Source organism: Bison bison, unplaced genomic scaffold, assembly GCF_000754665.1.
Source record: "Bison bison bison isolate TAMUID 2011002044 unplaced genomic scaffold, Bison_UMD1.0 scf7180017864491, whole genome shotgun sequence".
NCBI classification, from domain to species: Eukaryota; Metazoa; Chordata; class Mammalia; order Artiodactyla; family Bovidae; genus Bison; species Bison bison.
The window spans coordinates 23299923-23321171 of record NW_011495050.1 but is presented as its reverse complement, the minus strand read 5'-3'; the positions used below and the strand labels follow the sequence as shown (position 1 = coordinate 23321171).

The following is a 21249-nucleotide window of genomic DNA, read 5'->3' as shown; positions in this document are numbered from 1 at the left end:
AGAGAGTCAGACACGACTGAGCAACTGAACTGAACTGATCATCACAAGAAAAGTTTTATCAGACACATTGGCAGATTTTTTAAGAATACTTGAAAGCTTTTTACAAGTAGCTGGTAGTAAAATTTTAAAATTCAAAGCAACATAAAAAAGAACAGAACAACAACAAAAACCAGAGAAGACAAGGTGGCAAAACTGAAACATGACACGTGACTGAAACGTTGCTGTACAAACCAATGCAAATAAATGTGCTGAGTTTCCATTACAGCAGTATCTTAGTTAAGTACTAAAACACACTGAGTTCATAAGATAACTTCAACTACATGCTTTCTATATGAGATATATTTAACAAAATAAATCCAAATTATGTTTCTAGCAGGGGATACTAAAAAGAACTTGGGTTAAAAGTCAAGGACAGGCAACGAAATATCAAACATAAAACAATGTCAAGAAGAACATGATCAAAAAAAGCAGAAATGAAGACAAAAAATGGTAAGTGAAGGAAGAGTCATATAATATTAATAAGGGACATAATACAAAGAAATATAGTTATAAATTTGATATATTAGTATAGCATTATGATATATAACGAAAACAGAGACCTAAGAAGATCTAAATAAATAAGAAGAGGAGACATTAGTATTTCTTTTTAGTCACTGAGAAATAGAACACTAAAAAAGATTAAAGCAATCTGAATAATATAATCAGGCTGAGTTAACAGAAAAATCAGTAAACAGAAGTAATATCTTTTTGTTAAATGCCTAGAAAAGCATGTGGTACCAGCATAAGAATGGAAAGAACAACAAAACAGAATATAATGCCTGGAAATAGAATATAATGTACAAAATAAGCTGGCATATTATGAAAACCAACCAGTGAGGAAAAAATACTTACTGCTTTGTTATTTTGGGGGTTGAGAGGAAGGTTTTGAATTAAGTTAGATCTTCACCACAGAAATATCAAAATAAATTACAGATGGATTAAGAAGTTAAAAGTCAAAAAATGGAAATATAAAAGAACTGGTAATACAGGAGAATATTTATATGTTCAACCCCGTGCCATGAAACACAGGGAAAAAACCATAAATGAACTAAAACTTTAACATTTATGTCAGACAAGAGGGTAGTTACTTTAAGAGTTTTAAGAAGAGTATCAATAAGAAAAAGATAAACAGACCAAACTCTAAAAGGCAACAGTTTCTCTGTTTCTGCCACAGCCCAGTGGTTAGGACTTGGTGCTTTCACGGCAGGGCCCAGGCTCAATCCCTGGTCTGGGAACTAGGATCCTGCGAACTGTGTGGCGTGGCAAAAAAATCAAGTATCTCAAGTTAAACACAAAGTAAGAGGACAGGAATCCTTACACCACTTGAACGGAAGACAGAGACTACCCAAAACCAGCCTATCACATTCTTGGTCGTGTATTTTAAGAAATAAAGCTGCTTAAAGATTTACTCTTCTAAAATCTGAACTGTTAAACTTTGTTCATGTTCTGAGTTATCAATTTCTTAACTGAAAGAATTTAAATTAATCATTTCTTCCAAGGAGTGAACTGCAGAAGAGACTTCTGCTTCTGGACCGACTGGGCAGTCATCCTTTCCTCTATACCGTTCCATCAAAGCATAGTGAAAACCCTGGACATTATACATAAACAAGCACAGGAAGACACTGGAAGGTGGAGAGAAGGTGGCAAACCAGCTTGGGACTGTGGCACTAAAGCAATGACACAGCTGTGAGTTTCATGGGCTTTCCTTTTACTTCATTTATCCCAGCCTGGTTATTGAAGAAGTCAGGAACCCAGAAACACCCACGGCACAGACTAAAACAGCCCCTACAAAAGCCTGCTCTCTCTTGAGTGAAAGGATCAGGAAAGGACAGTTAGCCAGCACGCAACCCTCTCTTTTAAACAATAACCATTCTGCTCCACCAAACACTGCAGAGAAAACACTGACCCCACCCCAGGCAGCAAAGGCTGGGTGGGGAACCTAGACTTCTACCCTCTGGAGGCTGTCCAATCCTTTCACTGCAGTAGTATCCAAGAAGAGCAAATGTTAAGCTGGGGCGTTCATCCACACCCAGCAGTATAAAAGGTGCTTCCCTCCCCCAGTGGGGAGTGTTGGTGGAGATCTCGTGACAACCTGGACTTCCAGCACTATCAGGCCGTAATAAGGAAACCCCACCTCCCTCTCTGCTAGAGGGGACTGGAGGCGGCCGAGGGGAGAATCAGAACTTCCGTCGCTGCCCAGCTATACTGAGGCCCTACAGTGCCTGCAGAGGCCACTGAAGGAACCTGAGTCCTCAACCCTGGCTGGTGGTAATAAGGAGCCCCTCCCCAACCCTACATGTCAAAAGAGACCACGTAGGGGGGCCTGGACTTCTAATGCTACCTGAGAGAAATGATGGTGCCCCTCTACCCCACTGAAGCACTATCAGAGGACACCACTCATTACAGAGAATTTAAGTAAGATCCAGCGTCTCAAAACATAATACTCAAAATGCCCAGGTTTCAAATGAAAATCACTCATCACAATAAGAAGCAATTAACTCAACTTAACTGGTTCAACAGATACCAATATCGAGATGACATGGATAACAAAATTATCTAGCAGGGATTTTAGAGCAGTCATAAAAATCCTTCAATAAACATGCCTGTAAACACATGACACATTAGAAAGCCTCAGCAAAGAATTAGAAGACACAAAAAAGAAACAAATGAAAAAATTAAAACTAAAATATATAACAAAAATAAAACCTGATGGATGGGCTGGCTCTATAGCAGAATGAGGACAGAGAGGACTCGGTGAATCAGAATATGAAACAGTAGAAATTACACAATATGAATGAGAGAAACTAAACTGGCATAAAATTGAACAGAATCTCAGGAATCTGTGGGAGTGAAACAAAAAAAATCTAACACTTGTGTTAATGGAGTCCTAGAAAGAGAGTAGAGGGTAGGGCTGAAAAATGTCCGATAAAATAATAGTTGGAAACTTCCCCAAATTGGCAAGAGATATAAACCCACAGAGTCAAGAAGCTGAACAGCACAGACCCAAAGAAATTCATACCAACACACATCTTAATTAAACTTCTGAAAATAAAGACAAAGAAAAAAGTCTTGAAAAGACCAAGGGGTAAAACAATTCAGATGACTGTAGATTTCTTATAAGAAAGCATGGATATCAGAAGAACGTGGCACAACATTTTCCAAGTATTCAAAGAACTGTCAACCAAGAAAGGATTCTATAGCCAGTGAAAACATCCATCAGGAATGAAGAAGAAACAAGATGTTCTCAGGTGAAGGAAAATTAAGACAATTTGTTAACAAAGGCCTACTCTAAACGAATGGCTAAAGGAAATCTTCTAAACAGAAAGGAACAAAAGAAGGAACTTCTGGAACATTAGGAGGAAGAACACTGAAGAAAACAAAAACAGGTTAAACAGTCATCCCTTATCCTGGTTTTCTCGATTGTTTAAAGGTTAATTTAAATATAACACTCTGATATGGACCTCAATGTAATAAAGAGGAAGTATTAAAGATAATTATATTATAAATGGGAGGGACAGCAAGGTAGATAAAGTTTCTACTCCTCACTTCAACTGGTAAAATGAAAACTAAGTCATATGCCATGAGAGTTCACAAAGTGACCCACGACACCACCTATTTCAGCCAAGCCCATGGGCTAATTTGAATAATGACAGATCTCACTCTTCTAGAAGGCCAGACTAGGGCAAGAATTGACTTTCAGGTTCTAGGCTACCCACCAGAAGTACAGGGAACATCTCCAGATTAGGAATTCTAGGGCCACCAGGCTGAACTTAAACTGTCCCTAGGGATTCAATATCTTCATCTTTTAAAAACTACCAAGAGTTCAACTTAATCTCAAAGAATCCTTTCAGTCTTAGTCTGCTCGTTTAAACTTATACAATTATCTAATGTTGGAAAATAAACCACTATAAAAAATTCAGCACAAATTCCTCTTCAAAACCTGTTTATCAAAGTCTACAAATCAATATGGTAAAATCTACACATGTAGGTTATAGGCAAATGTCCACTTAAACTTGGTAATAAGACTATATTCTTAAAGTTAAAACATAATTTAACTTATAACATATAAAACATATGCAAAACTCCCTTAAGAGACAGAACAGGATGGCTTTCAGACATTCAGTAAAATAAAACTCGGAGTCTAATGAGACTCAAATGATACAACAGATAGTAATTCTGTCTAAAAGCTTTTCAAATCAGAAGTTTGCTATCTTAAATAAACATATATTGAATTTAATACACATGCATTAAGCACTACATGTGTATTAAAGATACCAGGATACAGATACCTGTACTAAGATACCAGAGGTGCGAAAAACAACGCCCCTCCCCAAAAGAGTACCACTTGACCTTGAACTAGTTACAATCCAGGACAAAGACACAGAAACAAGTTATTTCATCCTAACATGGCAAAAGGCATGGCCAGGGTGCTTATGGAAACCCTGAGAAACAATTAGCCTGAACAAAGATGAAAGGAAGGCTTTCTGGAGGAGTACCTAATTTGAATTTAGAAACAATGAAACAATGAGTAAAAAGGAGCCTGCCAGTCTTTAAACTAGCAAGTGAGGGGTGAGAAAAGGTATAGAGGATTGAAAAAACATGATCTGTATGAAACATGAAACTGCAAGTCGACTATTTCAGCATTTATAAAGGGGAAAAAAAGGGAAGTCAAGCAAGGGGTTGATTAAGAGGCCAGAGGTGGATACACCAACATTATAACAGAGGGCCTCCATGCCCAACAGCACAACAGGAAAAGTTTTTTAAAAATCAAAAAAACAAATACTGGCTCATAAGGGGCAGCCTGCTGGGCTGCCGTCTATGGGGTCACACCGAGTCGGACACGACTGAGGTGACTTAGCAGCAGCAGCAAGCACTATTCAAAACCAGCTGCACTGTTTGCCCTCAATATAAAGAAAAATGCTTGAGCCAAACCCAGCTAGAAGCCAGAGAGTAACGAGCTTATTAATAAAATCCATACAGGTCAACTGGGCTTCCCATGTGGCTCAGCTGGTAAAGACTCTGCCTGCAATGCGGGAGACCTGGGTTTGATCCCTGGGTTGGGAAGATCCCCTGGAGAAGGGAAAGGCTACCCACTCTAGTATTCTGGCCTGGAGAATTCCATGGACTGTATAGTCCACGGGGTTGCAAAGAGTTGGACACAACTGAGCAACTTTCACACATACAGGTCAATTTCTGGGCAGAAAGCAGAATGGAGAAAGGGTGACAAGTACAAGTGGAATAACCCTAGAAGAATCCCTTGATCACTGTGTGATCTTTCGTGAGTCACTGAACTTTTCTGGGCTTCAGTACTCTCGTATACAAAATTAGGGGATTTTACTGGAATATTTCTTAAATGCTCTTCCACCCTAAGAACTCTAGGTTAAAAACAGAATTTCTTTAAAGAGAGTAGAAACGATTATGGAATAAAGACCAGAAAAAAATATTGGTTAAATTACCCAAAAACCAGTCATTGGATGTATTTGGATTTACTTTCCTCATCAGATTTTATACTATTTGTCCCATTTTTTTTGTTATTTCCCCTCCCCCTTCTTTCTTATCTTCTTATTTAACCATAAGTTAAATAATTTAGAGATTCAACACAATAACAACAGCAATAGATCTTTGATTTATGTGCTTAAAATTCCTTTGAAGTGCTGACAATATTTCAAAAATAATGTTTCAATTAATTAACTTTTGAAAGGTAATATGGGCACATAAAACCAAACTCAAAAGTCTTAAAAAAAGAGTCTTCGGCAAAAACAAAGTTTCCATCCCACTACTGCTTCTCAGCCATGTAGTTACCTTCTCTGGAGGCCATTTTCTTGCTTATTTTTCTACAGCTACTCCACTGTAAGCACTGACATATGTATACATGCATATATGTATATGTGGGTGTGTGTATTTTGCCAATAACTCCCCTCAGCAGACCTCAAATTGCTTCCAATCTGTTGACAGATATTTATGTTGTTTCCAATCTTTTGCCATTATAATGGTTTATGAAGAGTTTTTACACCTATGTTATTTCACACGTGGTTAAATTTCTCTGTAAGTTGCTAGAAGAGTAACTACTAGGTCAAAGAATATATGGTGTTTTATTCTAGACAGATTTTGCTCAACCACTTTTCATGGAAACTGAGTATTCAGCTAAATTTTTGTAACAATAAACCTTATATTAAAGGGCTAGTTTCTAACATTCTCAATAATTCCTTTTTTAAAAAACATTACCTTAGAAAAATCACTTTTTATAACTATGTTTTTAATCTTTTTGTCACTTAAAAAGAACTATTCTCCAAATATCAAGTTTTGTTAACATGCACACTTATCATAGCACACAGGTCTAAGTCAATTCTGCTGGGAAAGTAAAGACTCATGAATAATTACTAAAAGTATTAAATTATTTCTACTTGCATTTAATGTCAAAACAGATTTAGAAAAAAAAAGAAAGCCTCCTGACACTCTGCATACAGTCTACTTGTACAGGGACACTGACACTCTTCATCTAGGTCATCTTGCCACCAGTATTTACAACGTGCGATCTTCTCAAGGAGTTCAGGGATTTCGTATTTACATGTCTTATAGGGCAAAAAGTCAAAGAAGAAATGCTGGGTCAAGGAATAATACATCTGGAAGTTAAAACATAAGAAACAATAACAATGGAAAAGAAACTCATTTCTGAAATGAGAACCCTACAGAAGTTTAGTTTTAACACAATTTTAGGAGGAAAGAATTGGCAACAAAAATTAGTGGGGAAGGGGGGAGGGCAGAAAATTGAACTTGGAAAACAAAATTTTTAAATGAGAGAAACAGAATATACAGGAGGAGAAAGGTGTGTGTGTGTCTGTCTGTACATCAATCCATATTTCCTGGAAAGTTCACATCTTTACAAATCAGTTAATGAATAAATAAATCAGTTAATGAAACTCATAATGATCTTGGTCAATGTCAGAAACAGCAAAAAGGTATATAAAGAAAACATCCTCCTGTAGAGACACAAGCACTGACCTGTAAAAGCTGTGTTGCAGTAGCTCTCTGCTCAGGGTTCTTCACTAGGCACTTCTTAACAAAATCGGTGAAATCATCAGACCAAAGTTCTGGCTTCCTGAATGTTGGTGGTGGGTTTGTAGGAATCATAAATATAGCCTGATACAAACGAAAAATCCAAAAGACACAGTAAGAATCACAATAACACAGCAAATAAACAAATCTCTTTATCTATCTTTAATCAGACTCAAAAATCTGAAAAATAAATTTAAGCTCTTCTAGGATTTCCAGTCAAATTGCAATTCAGGAAGCAAAGCCATCTGCTACTAATGTAATCATTTCCCATTAAATTTCCTCTATTTGAACTGTAGCTCATTGAGCACATCATTCTTTATTTTATCTATTATTTTTAATCAGTCTTCAAAGGAGACTGTATTTCTAACCCTTTTACCAAACTGAGGACATTCTCTGGTTAAACAGATATATACTTCAATTTTGCTATTGCATGCCAGACTTGTTTCCCATTTCAGTATTTTTTTTGCAGTACTGCTATTTAGAATGGCTAGCAGCAGCCTAATTTGCTTCTGCAATTCAGAATATTTAAGTACAAATATAATTACTGCTGTGGTTTGAAATAATACTTGATGGAAGCAAGTCTTTAATTTCTCTTTCTAAATATTTGAGTCAAGAATCCATATTAAAAGTTTTAAAAGTAATATACCACTTTATCACTAATGATTTAATTTAATATTAATAACTTATGGTGGCTCAGACTGTAAAGAATCTCCCTGCAATGTAGGAGACCCGGGTTCAATCCCTGGGTCGGGACGATCCCCTGGAGAAGGGAATGACTACCCACTCCAGTATTCTTGCCTGGAGAATTCCATGGACAGAGGAGCCTGGTGAGTTACAGTCCATGGGGTTGCAAAGAGCCGAACATGACTAAGCGACTAACACTTTCATTTCTTCACTTTCATTCATGACAATACATTCAAAGAGTTCAAAAATTCAAAAACTTTAAAAAAGTCTCCCTGTCATTTTGTCTTCATAGCTACCAAGTTATCCTTTTTTTGACCAAGAAAATTAATCCCTCAAGTTCTTAGAAAATCATTGTATGCAATGAATTAACTTCTCTCCTGGGCTATAGAATAGTTCCTGATAAAATACCATCACTAAAACAACATTTTCTTTGAAAGGATATGAAAACCATAATAAAGTTAAAACAAATGTATCCTGCACACAACAAATATTAGATATCATCACTTTCATTTCCACATAATGTTATTTAAAAAAGACAAGAGACAAACACGCAATGACCAAAATTTTACAAAGTAAAATGAACTCAGCCGTATTATAACTACTTATAGTTTAAGAGGTAAGTTCATATATAATGACACAATCAACATTAAAGGTGACATGAGGAAAAAATGGCTTTTTGGCAATCAACATAGACATTCACAGTATACAATACACATGGGCCTCTTAAAGGCACAGCATACACAGGCCTCTCAAAGATGTATTCAGGGGTGAAGCATCCATAATACCTCCCTTCTAGACTTCGGTATTCTCTGACTATCCAGAAGAGAGGTGTCCATCTCTGCCCTAGCTCTTTCTTTCCTGGTTTTTGCTTGTCCTTCCTCTTCATGTCCCCTTCACGGATCACAGCCTTGAGATGAAGAGGCTTGCGTAACTCAATGAAGCTATGGGCCATGCGGTACAGGGCCACCCAAGATGGACGCGTCATTGTGGAGAGTTCTGACAAAACATGGTCCACTGGCAGAGGGAATTGTAAACCACTCCAGTGTTCTTGCCTTGAGAATCCCATAAACAGTGTGAAAAGGCAAAAAGATATGACACCGGAAGGAAGATATGACATCTTCCCCAGGTTGGAAGATGTCCAATATGTTCCTGGGGAAGAAGAGAGAAACAGATCCAGAAAGAATGAAGAGGTTGGGCCAAAGCAGAAATGATGCTCAGCTGTGGATATGTCTGGTGGTGAAAATAAAGTCTGATGCTATAAAGAACAATACTGAATAGAAACCTGGAATGTTAGGTCACTGAATCAAGGTAAACTGGCTATGTCAAACAGGAGATAACAAGAATGAACATCAACATCTTAGGCATCAGTGAATCAAAATGGACCAGAATGGACGAATTTAATTCAGATGACCATTATACCTACTACTGTGGGCAAGAATCCCTTACGAGACACAGAGTAGCCCTTATGAGGGCTATAAAAGAGTCCGAAATGCAGTACTTGGATGCAATCTCAAAAACGACAGAATGATCTCTGTTCGTCTCTAAGGCAAACCACCTAACATCACAGTAACCCACGTCTATGCCCCAACCACTAATGCTGAAGAAGTTCAACTTGAATGACTCTATAAAGAACTACCAGACTTTCTAAAACTTACACCAAAAAAAGATGTCCTTTTCATCCTAGGGGATGGTAGTACAAATGTAGGAAGTGAAGAGATACCTAGAGTAACAGGCAAGTTTGGCCTTGAAGTACAAAATGCAGCAGGGCAAAGGTTAACAGAGTTTTGCCAAGAGAACACACTGGTCATAGCAAACACCTTCTTCCAAAAACACAAGAGATGAATCTACATATGGACATCAGCAGACTGTCAATACCAAAATCAGACTGACTATATTTTTTGCAGCCAAAGATAGAGAAGCTCTGTAAAGTCAGCAAAAACAAGACCAGCTCAGATCATGAACTCCTTACTGCAAAATTTATGCTTAATTTAAAGAAACTAGGGAACACCACTAGGCCATTCAGGTATGACCTAAATCAAATTCTAAAAGATGATGCTGTTAAAGCGCTGTACTCAATATGTCAGCAAATTTGGAAAACTCAGCAATGGCCACAGGACTGAAAAGGTCAGTTTTCATTCCAATTTCAAAGAAGGGCAATTTCAAAGAATGTTCAAACTGCTGTACAATTTTACTCATTTCACACACTCTAAGGTAATGCTCAAAATTCTTCAAGCTTGGCTTCAGTAGTGACTGAAGAACTTCCAGACGTACAAGCTGGGTTTAGAAAATGCAGAGGAACTAGAGATCAAATTGCAACATCCACTAGATCAGAGGGAAATCAAGGGAATTCCAGAAAAACATCTATTTGGGTGTCATTGACTATGCAAAAGCATATACTGAGTGTGCTGCTGCTGCTGCTGCTGCTAAGTCATGTCAGTCGTGTCCAACTCTGTGAGACCCCATAGACGGATTCTCCAGGCAAGAATACTGGAGTGGGTTGCCGTTTCCTTCTCCAATGCATGAAAGTGAAAAGTGAAAGTGAAGTTGCTCAGTCGTGTCCAACTCTTAGCCACCCCATGGACTGAAGCCTACCAGGCTCCTCCATCCATGGAATTTTCCAGGCAAGAGTACTGGAGTGGGTTGCCATTGCCTTCTCTGAGTGAGTGGATCACAATAAACTATGAAAAATTCTTAAAGAGATGGGAATACCAGATCACCTTCCCTGTCTGCTGAGAAACCTGTACGCAGGTCAAGAAGCAACAGTTAGAATCACTGGTTCAAAATTGGAAAAAAAGAGTACAAAAGGCTGTGTATTGTCACCCTGCTTATTTAACCTATATGCAGAGTACATCATGTGAAATGCCGGGCTGGATGACTCATAAGCTGGAATCAAGACTGCCAGGAGAAGTATCAGTGGTACACACATGTTACCGCTATAATGGCAGAAAAGTGAAGAGGAATTAAAGAACCTCTTGATAAGGGCGAAAGAGGACAGCAAAGAAGCTGGCTTAAAAACTCAACATAAACTAAGACCATGGTATATCCAGTTCCACCACTTTAAGGCAAACAGAAGGGGGAAAAAGTGGAAACAGTGACAGACTTTATTTTCTTGGGCTCCAAAATCACTGCAGACAGCGACTGCAGCCATGAAATTAAGACACTTGCTCCTTGGAAGAAAAGCTATGACAAACCTAGACAGCATATTAAAAAGCAGAGACATCACTTTGCCAACAAAGGTCCACATAGCTAAACCTATGGTCTTGCCAGTAGTCACATATGGATGTGAGAGCTGGACCATAAAGAAGGTTCAGAGCTGAAGAATTGATCCTTTCAAATTGTGGTGCTGGAGAGGACTCTTGAAAGTCCCTTGGACAGCAAGGAGATCAAACCAGTCAATCCTAAAGGAAATCAGTCCTGAATATTCATTGGAAGGACCGATGCTGAAGCTGCAGTTTCAATATTTTGGCCACCTGATGTGAAGACTCATTGGAAAAGATCCTGATACTGGGAAGACTGAAGGGAGGAGGAGAAGGAGATGACAGAGGATGAGATGGTTGGATGGCATCACCAACTTGATGGACACGAGTCTGACCAAGCTCTGGGAGTCAGTGATGAACAGGGAGGCCTGGCGTGCTGCAGTCCATGGGGTTGCAAAGAGTCAGACACAACTGAGCGACTGAACTGAACTGAACACACAAAAGCATGGTATTAGACTTCATATGGAATTAAAGGATTTAGCAGGAAATACAGTCACTGTCCTTAAGAAACTTCTAAATGAAAGAACAGTAAAAGATTTAAAGAGCTGTACAATGATAAAGAAAATCATATAAAGCATTAAGGAGAGAGGTCATTCTCTTTAGAAGAAATAGGATAAGGAAAAGTGAAATAAGGCTATTGGGAGGAGCAGAGAACAAGCTGATTATCCTATAAGGGACTAAGAAATGATAAGATTAGAAGAGGAATGAAGGATATGGAGTTTGGTCAGCAAGAAAGTGCACAACTGAATGAAGTTGGTTCCCCCCCCTCCTTCCGTGTGTGTCTTTATATTTTTGCTTTTAATTAAGGTTTATGTGTGACCTCAGAAAAGGATTAAGAAAAAACAAACCTAGAGATATTCTAAATGTGGCTAGCATAGAGGTCTCAGGATGAGTCATAAACAGAAATAGAAGAAATAACGTACACACACTACAAGGGCTTCCCTTGTGGCTCAGCTGGTAAAGACTCCACCAGCAATGTGAGAGGCCCAGGTTCGACTTCTGGGTTGGGAAGATCCCCTAGTGAAGGGAAAGGCTACTCACTTCAGTATAATGCCTAAAGGGAAAGGCTACCCACTCCAGTATAATGCTTAAATTTAATGCCTGAAACTATAAAATCTCTAGAAGGAAAAGCTTCATGACATTTGTCTTGGCAATAATATCTTAGATATGACATCAAAAGCTCAGGCAAAAATAGCTTACAGACTTGAGGAGTAAAAATAGTGCTTCATCCTGCACTTTTCCTCAGCTTAAGTTTTAGGAATGACCTTTGATTCTGAACATTTGTTGATGTTTATCTAGGATAAAAGGGGAAAGCAACATGGAGGAATTCTGAGAAAAAAAGTGTGGTTTTACAAGGACCTACTGTATAGCACATGGGATTCCCCAGTGGCTCAGCGATAAAGAATCCTGCAATGTAGGAGATGCAGGTTTGATTCCTGGGTCAGGAAGATTCCTGGAGTAGGAAACAGCAACCCATTGCCATAGTCTTGCCTGGAAAATCCCATAGACAGTAGATATAGTCCACGGGGTGGTAAAGAGTCAGACATGACTAGAGTCAGACACGTGCGCACACACATGAATAACTGAATCACTATGCTATATAGCTGAAACTAACACAATATTGTTCATCAACTATATGCCAATATAAAATAAAAAGTTTTAGCCACACCGCTGGTATAGTGGTATCATGCAAGATTCCCATTCTTGTGACCCAGGGTCGATTCCCGGGTGGCGCAAATTATGCTTTGCATTTTGGGGCTCCCCTAGTAGCTCAGGCTTCCCTTGTGGCTCAGCTGGTAAAGAATCCGCCTGCAATGTGGAGACCTGGGTTTGATCCCTGGGTTGGGAAGATCCCTTGGAGAAGGGAAAGGCTACCCACTCCAGTATTCTTGCCTGGAGAATCCGAAGCACAGAAGAGCCTGGTGGGCTACAATCCACGGGCTCACAAAGAGTTGGACACGACTGAGCGACTAACACACACACACTACAGAAGAAGAAGCAAGAGTACCTCCTAACAACACTGTTTGGGGGGGGGCTAGAGGAAAGGAAAAACCATTACTCCAGAATTCAAGCAATAAAAAACAGATACCTTAATTACAGAGCATTCAGGTATTCTAACCATTTCCTATATCGTTCTTCTGAGAGCCCTCAGAATATGCGGCAGTCTACTAAAATGTGTTATCACTGGTTATCACTGGTTCCTAACTTGGAAAGTTATGCAAAAGACTTTCTGTGGACAAGGCAATGAAGCCTCAATACCCCAATCTGTTTATTCTAGGGTAAGACTTAATCTCTTTATTACTATACTCATCTTCTTTGAAAAAGAGATAATCCTTTAATAGAAGAGAACATTCTTATTCATCTTATATCACATTACACATATGACATCTAAGATAGTCCTTCAAAAGCAGCGTAGCCAGTTTTATGACACAATGAGCATCTACCAAGTGACAACTATGCACCGAGTACTTTCTGTGCGTTCCTATGTTTTATTAAAAGAAACAGCAGACTGATAAGCCACAGGCCAGAGAGCACCAGCAGATACATTTTGTTCAGGCAACACTGAGTTCACAGTCCCATAAGGTAAAAATGTGCTGAAACTAGACTGCTTCTACATGAGATGTATGTTTTCCCTTTCACATGGACCCCATCTAGCCTGGCTCAGTCTTATATTTCATCAGATGGCCCCCATTATGTATCTACCTTTGTAAGCCCTGGTATTACAGATTTTATAATAAGACACATATCTTGAACCCATGGAGTTTGCAATGAAACTGCGGGGGCGGGGGGGGGACACGTGAAAAAACAGCAAACAATGGAGGGCTAGAAAATAAAATTCTTCTGTAAATAACCTAATTAACCTCAGCTCTACAGTTGAAACAACAAAAAAGAATCCGCCTGGCAATGCAGGAACTGTACAAGATGCAGGTTCAATCCCTGGAAGATCCCCTGAAAGAGGGCACCCCTGTATTCTTGCCTGAAGAATCCCATGGACAGAGGAGCCTGGCAGGCTACAGTTCATACAGTTGCAAAGAGTTGGACACAACTGAAGCGACTTAGCAGGCATGCATGCACACATTCCAGCTTTAAGGAGGGAGCAAAACGGGGTTAATATCAGCTGCGGCAAAAGGCACACAAATACACCTGCTACTTCAAATTAGAGAATAAAAATAAATTTGAACTCTCATCTCTGCGAAACAGTTCAAAGCACATATGTACATAAACCCCTCTATAGAGACTGACCTCAAACTGCAGGTATATGATACTAGATTGTCTAGATAAATGCTGTTCATCTGCCCTTCTGTTACAAATTGATGGATAACAACTCAGCGATTTATGTCCTTGAGCTAATGCTCTCCTTTGAACTTTGAGCCAGTGCGTGAGCTGCAGTCTTATCTTCAGATAATCTTAACATATAAGGCTCACCTTAGCAGTAGCTATTAGAAATCCAAGGATAAAAAGCTTAACTCTAAAGCTTATTTACCCAGTACTATCATAAAGTGATCCTAAAATGTTCACATTCTATTCTCAAACAAGCACTGAACCGCATACAGTTCAAACAAATAAGTCTTAATATATGATCTACCAAAATGGAGAGGCTCTAAAAGTCTCCAGGGAAAACACTATACGTTTTATTTCCTTTTCTTTTTAAAGTTAGATAATAATAAACTGACAGATTTTTCTCACAGACTTGACTTTGTTCAGCTAATTTAACCTAATCATGAATCAGAGGATCCTCTTAAGAATTGCCAGGTTTTGTATGAGTTGATTAGGTAACAGGCCTCTGCTGTAGAAAGTTTTGGCATTCAGTGGCTAGCCTTATCCTAACAATTCACTCCCTTCCTTGACACCAACCAAATCACATGGACACACATTACAGCCATAAAATTTATCTTATCTCTAACACCATTTTGATTGAAGAATGTTAGTACAATAAATGATATGATTATCTTTGTGTTTGTTTCTACACAACATGTTGCTTAACCACACAGTGAACCTCTGATTGAGTTTTTTAAAGAACTTCCCTGATCACAAGTAGTCTAAGAAGCCAAGAAACATTAGCGCCTCAAAACAACAAATTATCTTCATGCCTGGAATTTCACACCTTTAGACTCCAGGAGCATCCAGAGGATGTGAAAAAAGCTGGAGCTGAGAAACAACAATGCCTGAACTGTAATCTCAGTGGAGTGAGTCAACACATGTGTTTGAAGCTAAGGTAGCTAGGACTTGTGAACGTACAGAAGCAACGGACATGCTGGAATCACAAAGGAACCTGTGCCACTATTCAAGAACCTCGGGTACACGAGCAAAAGGTTATCTTCATAACAAGCAAATGAGATAAAGGATGAGAAAGCACTTCATTAAACTGTGAAGAACTAAAAACACATATAGCTGTCTTCTGACAGTGAACATAATACGGAGGTAGCAAGCTAAGTTAAGGTATATAATTCCTAAAAAGAATACATAGTAATAATACTTTTAAGAGATTATTAGAAATAAGGTAGTAAACAGTACAGTGGATGAAGCCAATGCTGGACTTAAGTCAAAAACATAGGCTTGAGTCCTAAATCACCCTCTGGCTGTGCAGCCTCAGTGTTTTCATATAAGTGAGGTGGCTGGATATTTTTCAGACTCCTTTTTGGGTATGAAAGACTCTGGTACTCTACCTAGAAATCTAGGTTAAGAGTTAAATCCTACTAGGCAAATACTCAATTGTTGGTTAAAAAGAACATGCAGGTGGAAGAGGAGAGTGAAGGATAACAAAAGGCCTACCAGATATTAATATAAAAACACAATTCAAAGTTTGTCTCACCACTCCCTTAAAAGCAATTTTAAATAGACAGAGGTTTGAAGAGAATATGAAGATCTAGAGTGATCCTTGCTCTTAGGGTGCAGTTTCTACAGTAAGCCCAAGGTTAGAGTATTGCAAGCATGACCTCATAATCAACTCCAGTTGCAGGAATTTCAGTAATCATTAATCTGGCTCATGAAGGCCAATCTGTCTGCCTAGGACTCAGATTCAGGGGAGGGATGTAGCTGATGCCCTGGCATTCAGGGTGAATAAGAGAACCAGCTCTAGAGGTCTGAGCCAGCTCTAGATGGCACTGGGTTACCATCACACCTCCATCATAAGCAGCCATTTGACTGACCTCTTCTATTTCTCTAAGCCTGTTACCATACTTTAAAATTGGGAACAATAGTAATAATGACAGAACAATAATAGAGCTACCTCATGGGGCTGTTCTAAAGTTTAAATGGGTTAATATATGTGAAATACTTAGAATAGCACCTGCCACATTATAAATGCACAATAATGTTAGCTCTTATTAATCCAATTTTACTGCTGAGGCTGTTAATTAGCTTATTCACGATCACACAGCTAGTAAAGTGGCTGTCAAAACGAGAGATCAGATCTATCTGGCTCCATATCTACTTCACACTATTTCCATGTCTCTATTAAATTTCTGCCACAGATAATTCTATTACAAGGTAAAGGCTCTGTAACACATATTTGGTCTCCCAAAAGAAAATGCAAAGCTATCTCTATAAAAATAATTATAGTTCACTTTCTGTAATTGTGGTAAAATGTAAATAAAAAACACCAAACAATTAAGACATGGCCAAGTAAAATACCATGTATCAACAAAATGGAGCAACATATTGCCATAAAAATGACAAGTGTATAAATTACAAAGCCACAAAGAAATGTTCTATTGAAAGAAAAGTGAATTTATAATAACCAAGACATGGACACAACCGAAATGTACATTGACAGACGACTGGATAAAGAAGATGTGATATATATAGCATGTGTGTATACACACACGCACACACACAATGGAATACTAAGCAACCAAAAAAAATGAAATAATGCCATTTGCAGCACACGCATGGACCTAGAGACTATTGTACTACGTGGAGTAAGTCAGAAAGAGAAAGGCAAATACAGATGATCTCACTAATATGTGGAATCTAAAATATGATACAAATGAACTTATCTATGAAACAGAAACAGACTTACAGACACAGAGGACAGACTGGTGGTTACCAGGGGTCGGGGAGAGGGATGGACTGGAAGTCTGGTGTTAGCAGATGCAAGCAAGTATCTGTAGACTAGATAAACAACAAGGCCTTATACTGTGTACCACAGAGAATATATTCAATATCCTGTAATAAATCATGATGATTAAGAAAAAAGAAAATGGAAAGATATAATAAAAAAGAAAGGTAAAAATGAGAAAACAAACAACAGTACAAAATGATTTGGTACAAAATCTCAAAAACTCAAAATATCAATTCACTGTCTACAAGACTGCAGGTGCTATGAGAGCTCATTCAGTTGTGTCTGACTATTTGCGACCCCAAGGACTGGGGGCTGACAGGCTCCTCTGTCCATGGAATTTTCCAGGAAAGAATACGAGACTGGGTTGCCATTTTCTACTCCAGGGGATCTTCCTGACTCAGGGATTGAATCTGTATCTCTTGTGTCTCCTGCATTGGCAGGCGGATTCTTTACCACTGCGCCACCTGAGAAGTCCTGCATTGTACAAGACTGTGTAAGATTCCTTTAAAAATTTTTATTATAAAGGCCACTATATATTTATAATTGAACAAAGGCATCATTTAAAAACACTGCTTAAGTTACCACTCATTGCAGTCTGCTTCTACAAGCACCTCTCACAGATGCAAAACTTAAATTCCAATACCTTTGAATGCTTCCAGTTAAGTCTTAATCATCTTTCAAGGTTGAAATATAATATTACTTTAATATAATTCAAAAATATCCATAAAATATGGCTATAGAAGAAACCAAAGTGACTAAGACCCAAAACTTAAGGAACTTTATAATTCTACTCTCTCTCAGTCTCCAGAATTGGAATTCCTGTGTGTGATCAGCTCAATTAACTTTTTTAAGCACATAAAATGTATCCAAACCTATAATATTAGAATTTATTCAAGAAGCTTAGACTCTAATGGGGTAGGAAAATGCATACCAGATCATTTCAACAAAACAGTGTAAGTGCTAAGGTAGATGGCAACAACGGGCATTACAAAATGAGTTAGCTCAAATTGCCCTTTAAAGGAAAAATGAGAGGCTGGGTCTTAAAGAGTGAACGAGTGAGTGAATGAGGCACAGAGAAGAGAGCTGCATGTTTGTTCAAAGGTGTGAGGTCTGAAATACCAAGGGGTCAAGGAAGGAAACCAACTTATTCCCGGTGTGGGGCAGGAAAAATTACAAGATGAACCTGAAGTATCTTCTTGGCCCTTAAAGGAAAAAGAACAAAAAACAAAAATAAAAAACACAAACTAATCAAGTCTACCAAAAGAAGTTCAGAACTTGTAGAACTTAGCTTTGCTCATAACAGATTCAGATTTAATCTTAAATCTGATCTGAGAACCAGGCAGTTATTTTTTGTCTCCCAAGTAATCCTAACGTACAGCCAACGCTGAGAACCACTGTGCTAGAACACAAAATATAAGGCTACGTACCATCACACCATACACCTCAGCTCCGGCACTCTGCCTATTTTAACGTGGACTCCAGTTAGTTTTAAACTCATTCTAAATGCTCTGAGTAACACGGAAACTACTTGAAGGCATAAACAGGCCTATTGAGTTTTGTACCCCCAGCAGCATTAGACCTAGTTATTTATGCAGAGTAAAATCCAAATCTATACTAAGAGTGTCGATGTAAAAGACTCCAGTTAAATATGGTGACTTGAATATACTGACTTACTCAATGCCATGCCAAAAATTCTACTAAAGGACAGTAGGAATTTTTTTTAAATGCTTAAACTCCAGAGAAAAGGACAACAGCAAATATGGGATAGCAATAAAATTCTGAAAACAGAAAAGTAAATGGACAAGTCTTAACTCAAAAGATCTGAGAAATCAGTGAGAAGCAATCAACTCCCACCATGGAGGAGGGCGGGGCGGGGGAAGGCTAAGAAATTGGAAGGACCACATACATTTAAAGATAGAGGACATCTGTAGCAAGAAGCACACCTGGTGTCCAAATTTTAGTTTCAAAAATGCCATTCCCACCGAAAGAAATCAGTGCTCCTTGAAGAAACATCGTTGGGCCTTATTTCAGTAAGGAAGCACTCAAAGATTAATGAAATCATGCCAAAAGGTGCAGGACTGCTGCCAAGTCGCTCCAGTCGTGTCCGACTCTGTGCGACCCCATAGACGGCAGCCCACCAGGCTCCCCCGTCCCTGGGATTCTCCAGGCAAGAACACTGGAGTGGGTTGCCATTTCCTTCTCCAATGCATGCAAGTGAAAAGTGAAAGTGAAGTCGCTGAGTCTTCTCCGACTCTTAGCAACCCCATGGACCCCACCAGGCTCCTCCGTCCATGGGATTTTCCAGGCAAGAGTGCTGGAGTGGGCTAGCTGAACTTAAAAAAACTGAGCATCCAAACAGTAATAGTAGTGGCTATAATTATGGTGGTGGTTTAGTCTCTCAGTCGTGTCTGACTCTTTGTGACCCCATGGACTGTAGCCTGCCAGGCTCCTCTGTCCATGGGATTCTCCAGGCAAGAATCTTGGAGTAGGTTGCCATTTTCTTCTCTAGGGGATATTCCTGACCCAGGAATCGAACTCTGGTCTCCTGAATTGCAGGCAGATTCTTTACTGACTGAGCTAACATACTGAATAAGATGAAAATCAATTAGCCTATAGCAATATTTTTTAATTTCATTTTTACATTAAAAAATTTTATTTGACGTTAGAAGGCGCACAGTTTTCAAGAATTTGTCGAAGTTTGTTACGGAAAACAGCAGTTCCACACTAATCCTTTCTTCTCCAGGGTAAACACCTCGCTGTTTTACCTGATTCTTTAGGTATTTACCTCAGTTATATAAATAACATGCTTACAATGGTACTTCTTGATTTTTCAGTTTGAGGCATAATCTTTTGACCCTCAACTACAGAAGACGAACATGTAGCTTTCTTCTTCCTGCCCATTCCACAAGTACCTTTCCTCTTCCAAACTACTTATTATTTTCTTTAAACTGATACTCAGTGTCTACAACAGTGTAACTATGTAAATACCATATATAGTAGCTGAGCCAGGTAGAAATGATTTCTTTTCCTATCCTGCACAATTTTTTTTGTCTCTGGAGATGATATAAAGTGGTATTTTTAAAAAAAGAGTTTAAGAAAAGCTGTTCTTTATAAAAAATACCAGCTAATAAACACACAATGACTGAATGACTTAGAAGATCAACATTTGTCACCCTCAAAGTACTGCAATGATCAATTCGGGCAAGGACGACCAGAGGATACTACTGCCAGGGAACAATTACTGGAGAAAGGATGCTTCTGGCAAATTACAAAAGTACCCTTCCAGACCACTCAATAATTACAAAGGAGAAGACGTACCTTACAATAGAGAGATCTGTTCATTGTTACCTTAACTAAGTGATCAGACTTTACTAAGAGACAAACTCACAGTATGTGATTTCTGATATGACACAACATGAGAAACACACCCCCACCCACGAAATCCTTCCCCAAAATACACAACCTGGATCTACTCTATCGAGGACCGCACACCTCGTTCTATTGTGTTCAGCCTCAACCGCGTTATGCATATACTGCACGTTCTACAACTGAAGGTCCGTGGCAGCCCTGCGTCAAGCAAGTCCGTCGGCATATGTCCAACAGCGTCTTCTCACTTCATGTCTCTGTCACAGCCTAGTGATTTTTATAGTGTTTCCTATTTTTTCATTGTGTTATTATATTTGTTATGGTGCTCTCTGACCAATGATCTCTGATTTTATACTAGGACTTGCTGAAGATGTACAAGAAAATGAGTATTTTTCAAAGCAATATTTTTAAATTAAGGTACATATATTGGTTTTTCTTTTTTAAACATAATGCTATTGCACACTTAACAGAATACAGGATAGTGTAAACATAACTTTTCTGTGCATTGGAGAACCAAAGAAATTCATATGACTCACTTTACTGCAATCTTTGCTTCATTGGGGTGGTCTGGAACTGCAACGTCGCCAAGGCACGCTTGTATTAGAAATGAAGCTAGTGTAACAAATTTTTAATTTTAAAAATTTCAGCTAGTGTAACTGAATTTTTAATTTTATTTAAATTACTACTAGGTTGGTGCAAAAGTAATTGCATTTTGCATTGCTAAAATTTGCCATTGGAATAATTAATAAATGGAGTTATGTTATACACCATTTTATCCCACAT

At 38.6% G+C, this 21249-nt stretch overlaps 1 protein-coding gene across 1 annotated transcript in view; it reads right to left on the bottom strand.

The window, feature by feature from the left end:
• STK3 (serine/threonine kinase 3) overlaps positions 1 to 21249 on the bottom strand; it is a 305086-nt gene that overhangs the window by 136041 nt on the left and 147796 nt on the right. Inside the window, exon 8 of the mRNA XM_010863559.1 lies at positions 7042 to 7179. Coding sequence (XP_010861861.1) covers positions 7042 to 7179 — 138 coding nt within the window. The remainder of the gene's footprint in view (positions 1 to 7041; positions 7180 to 21249) is intronic.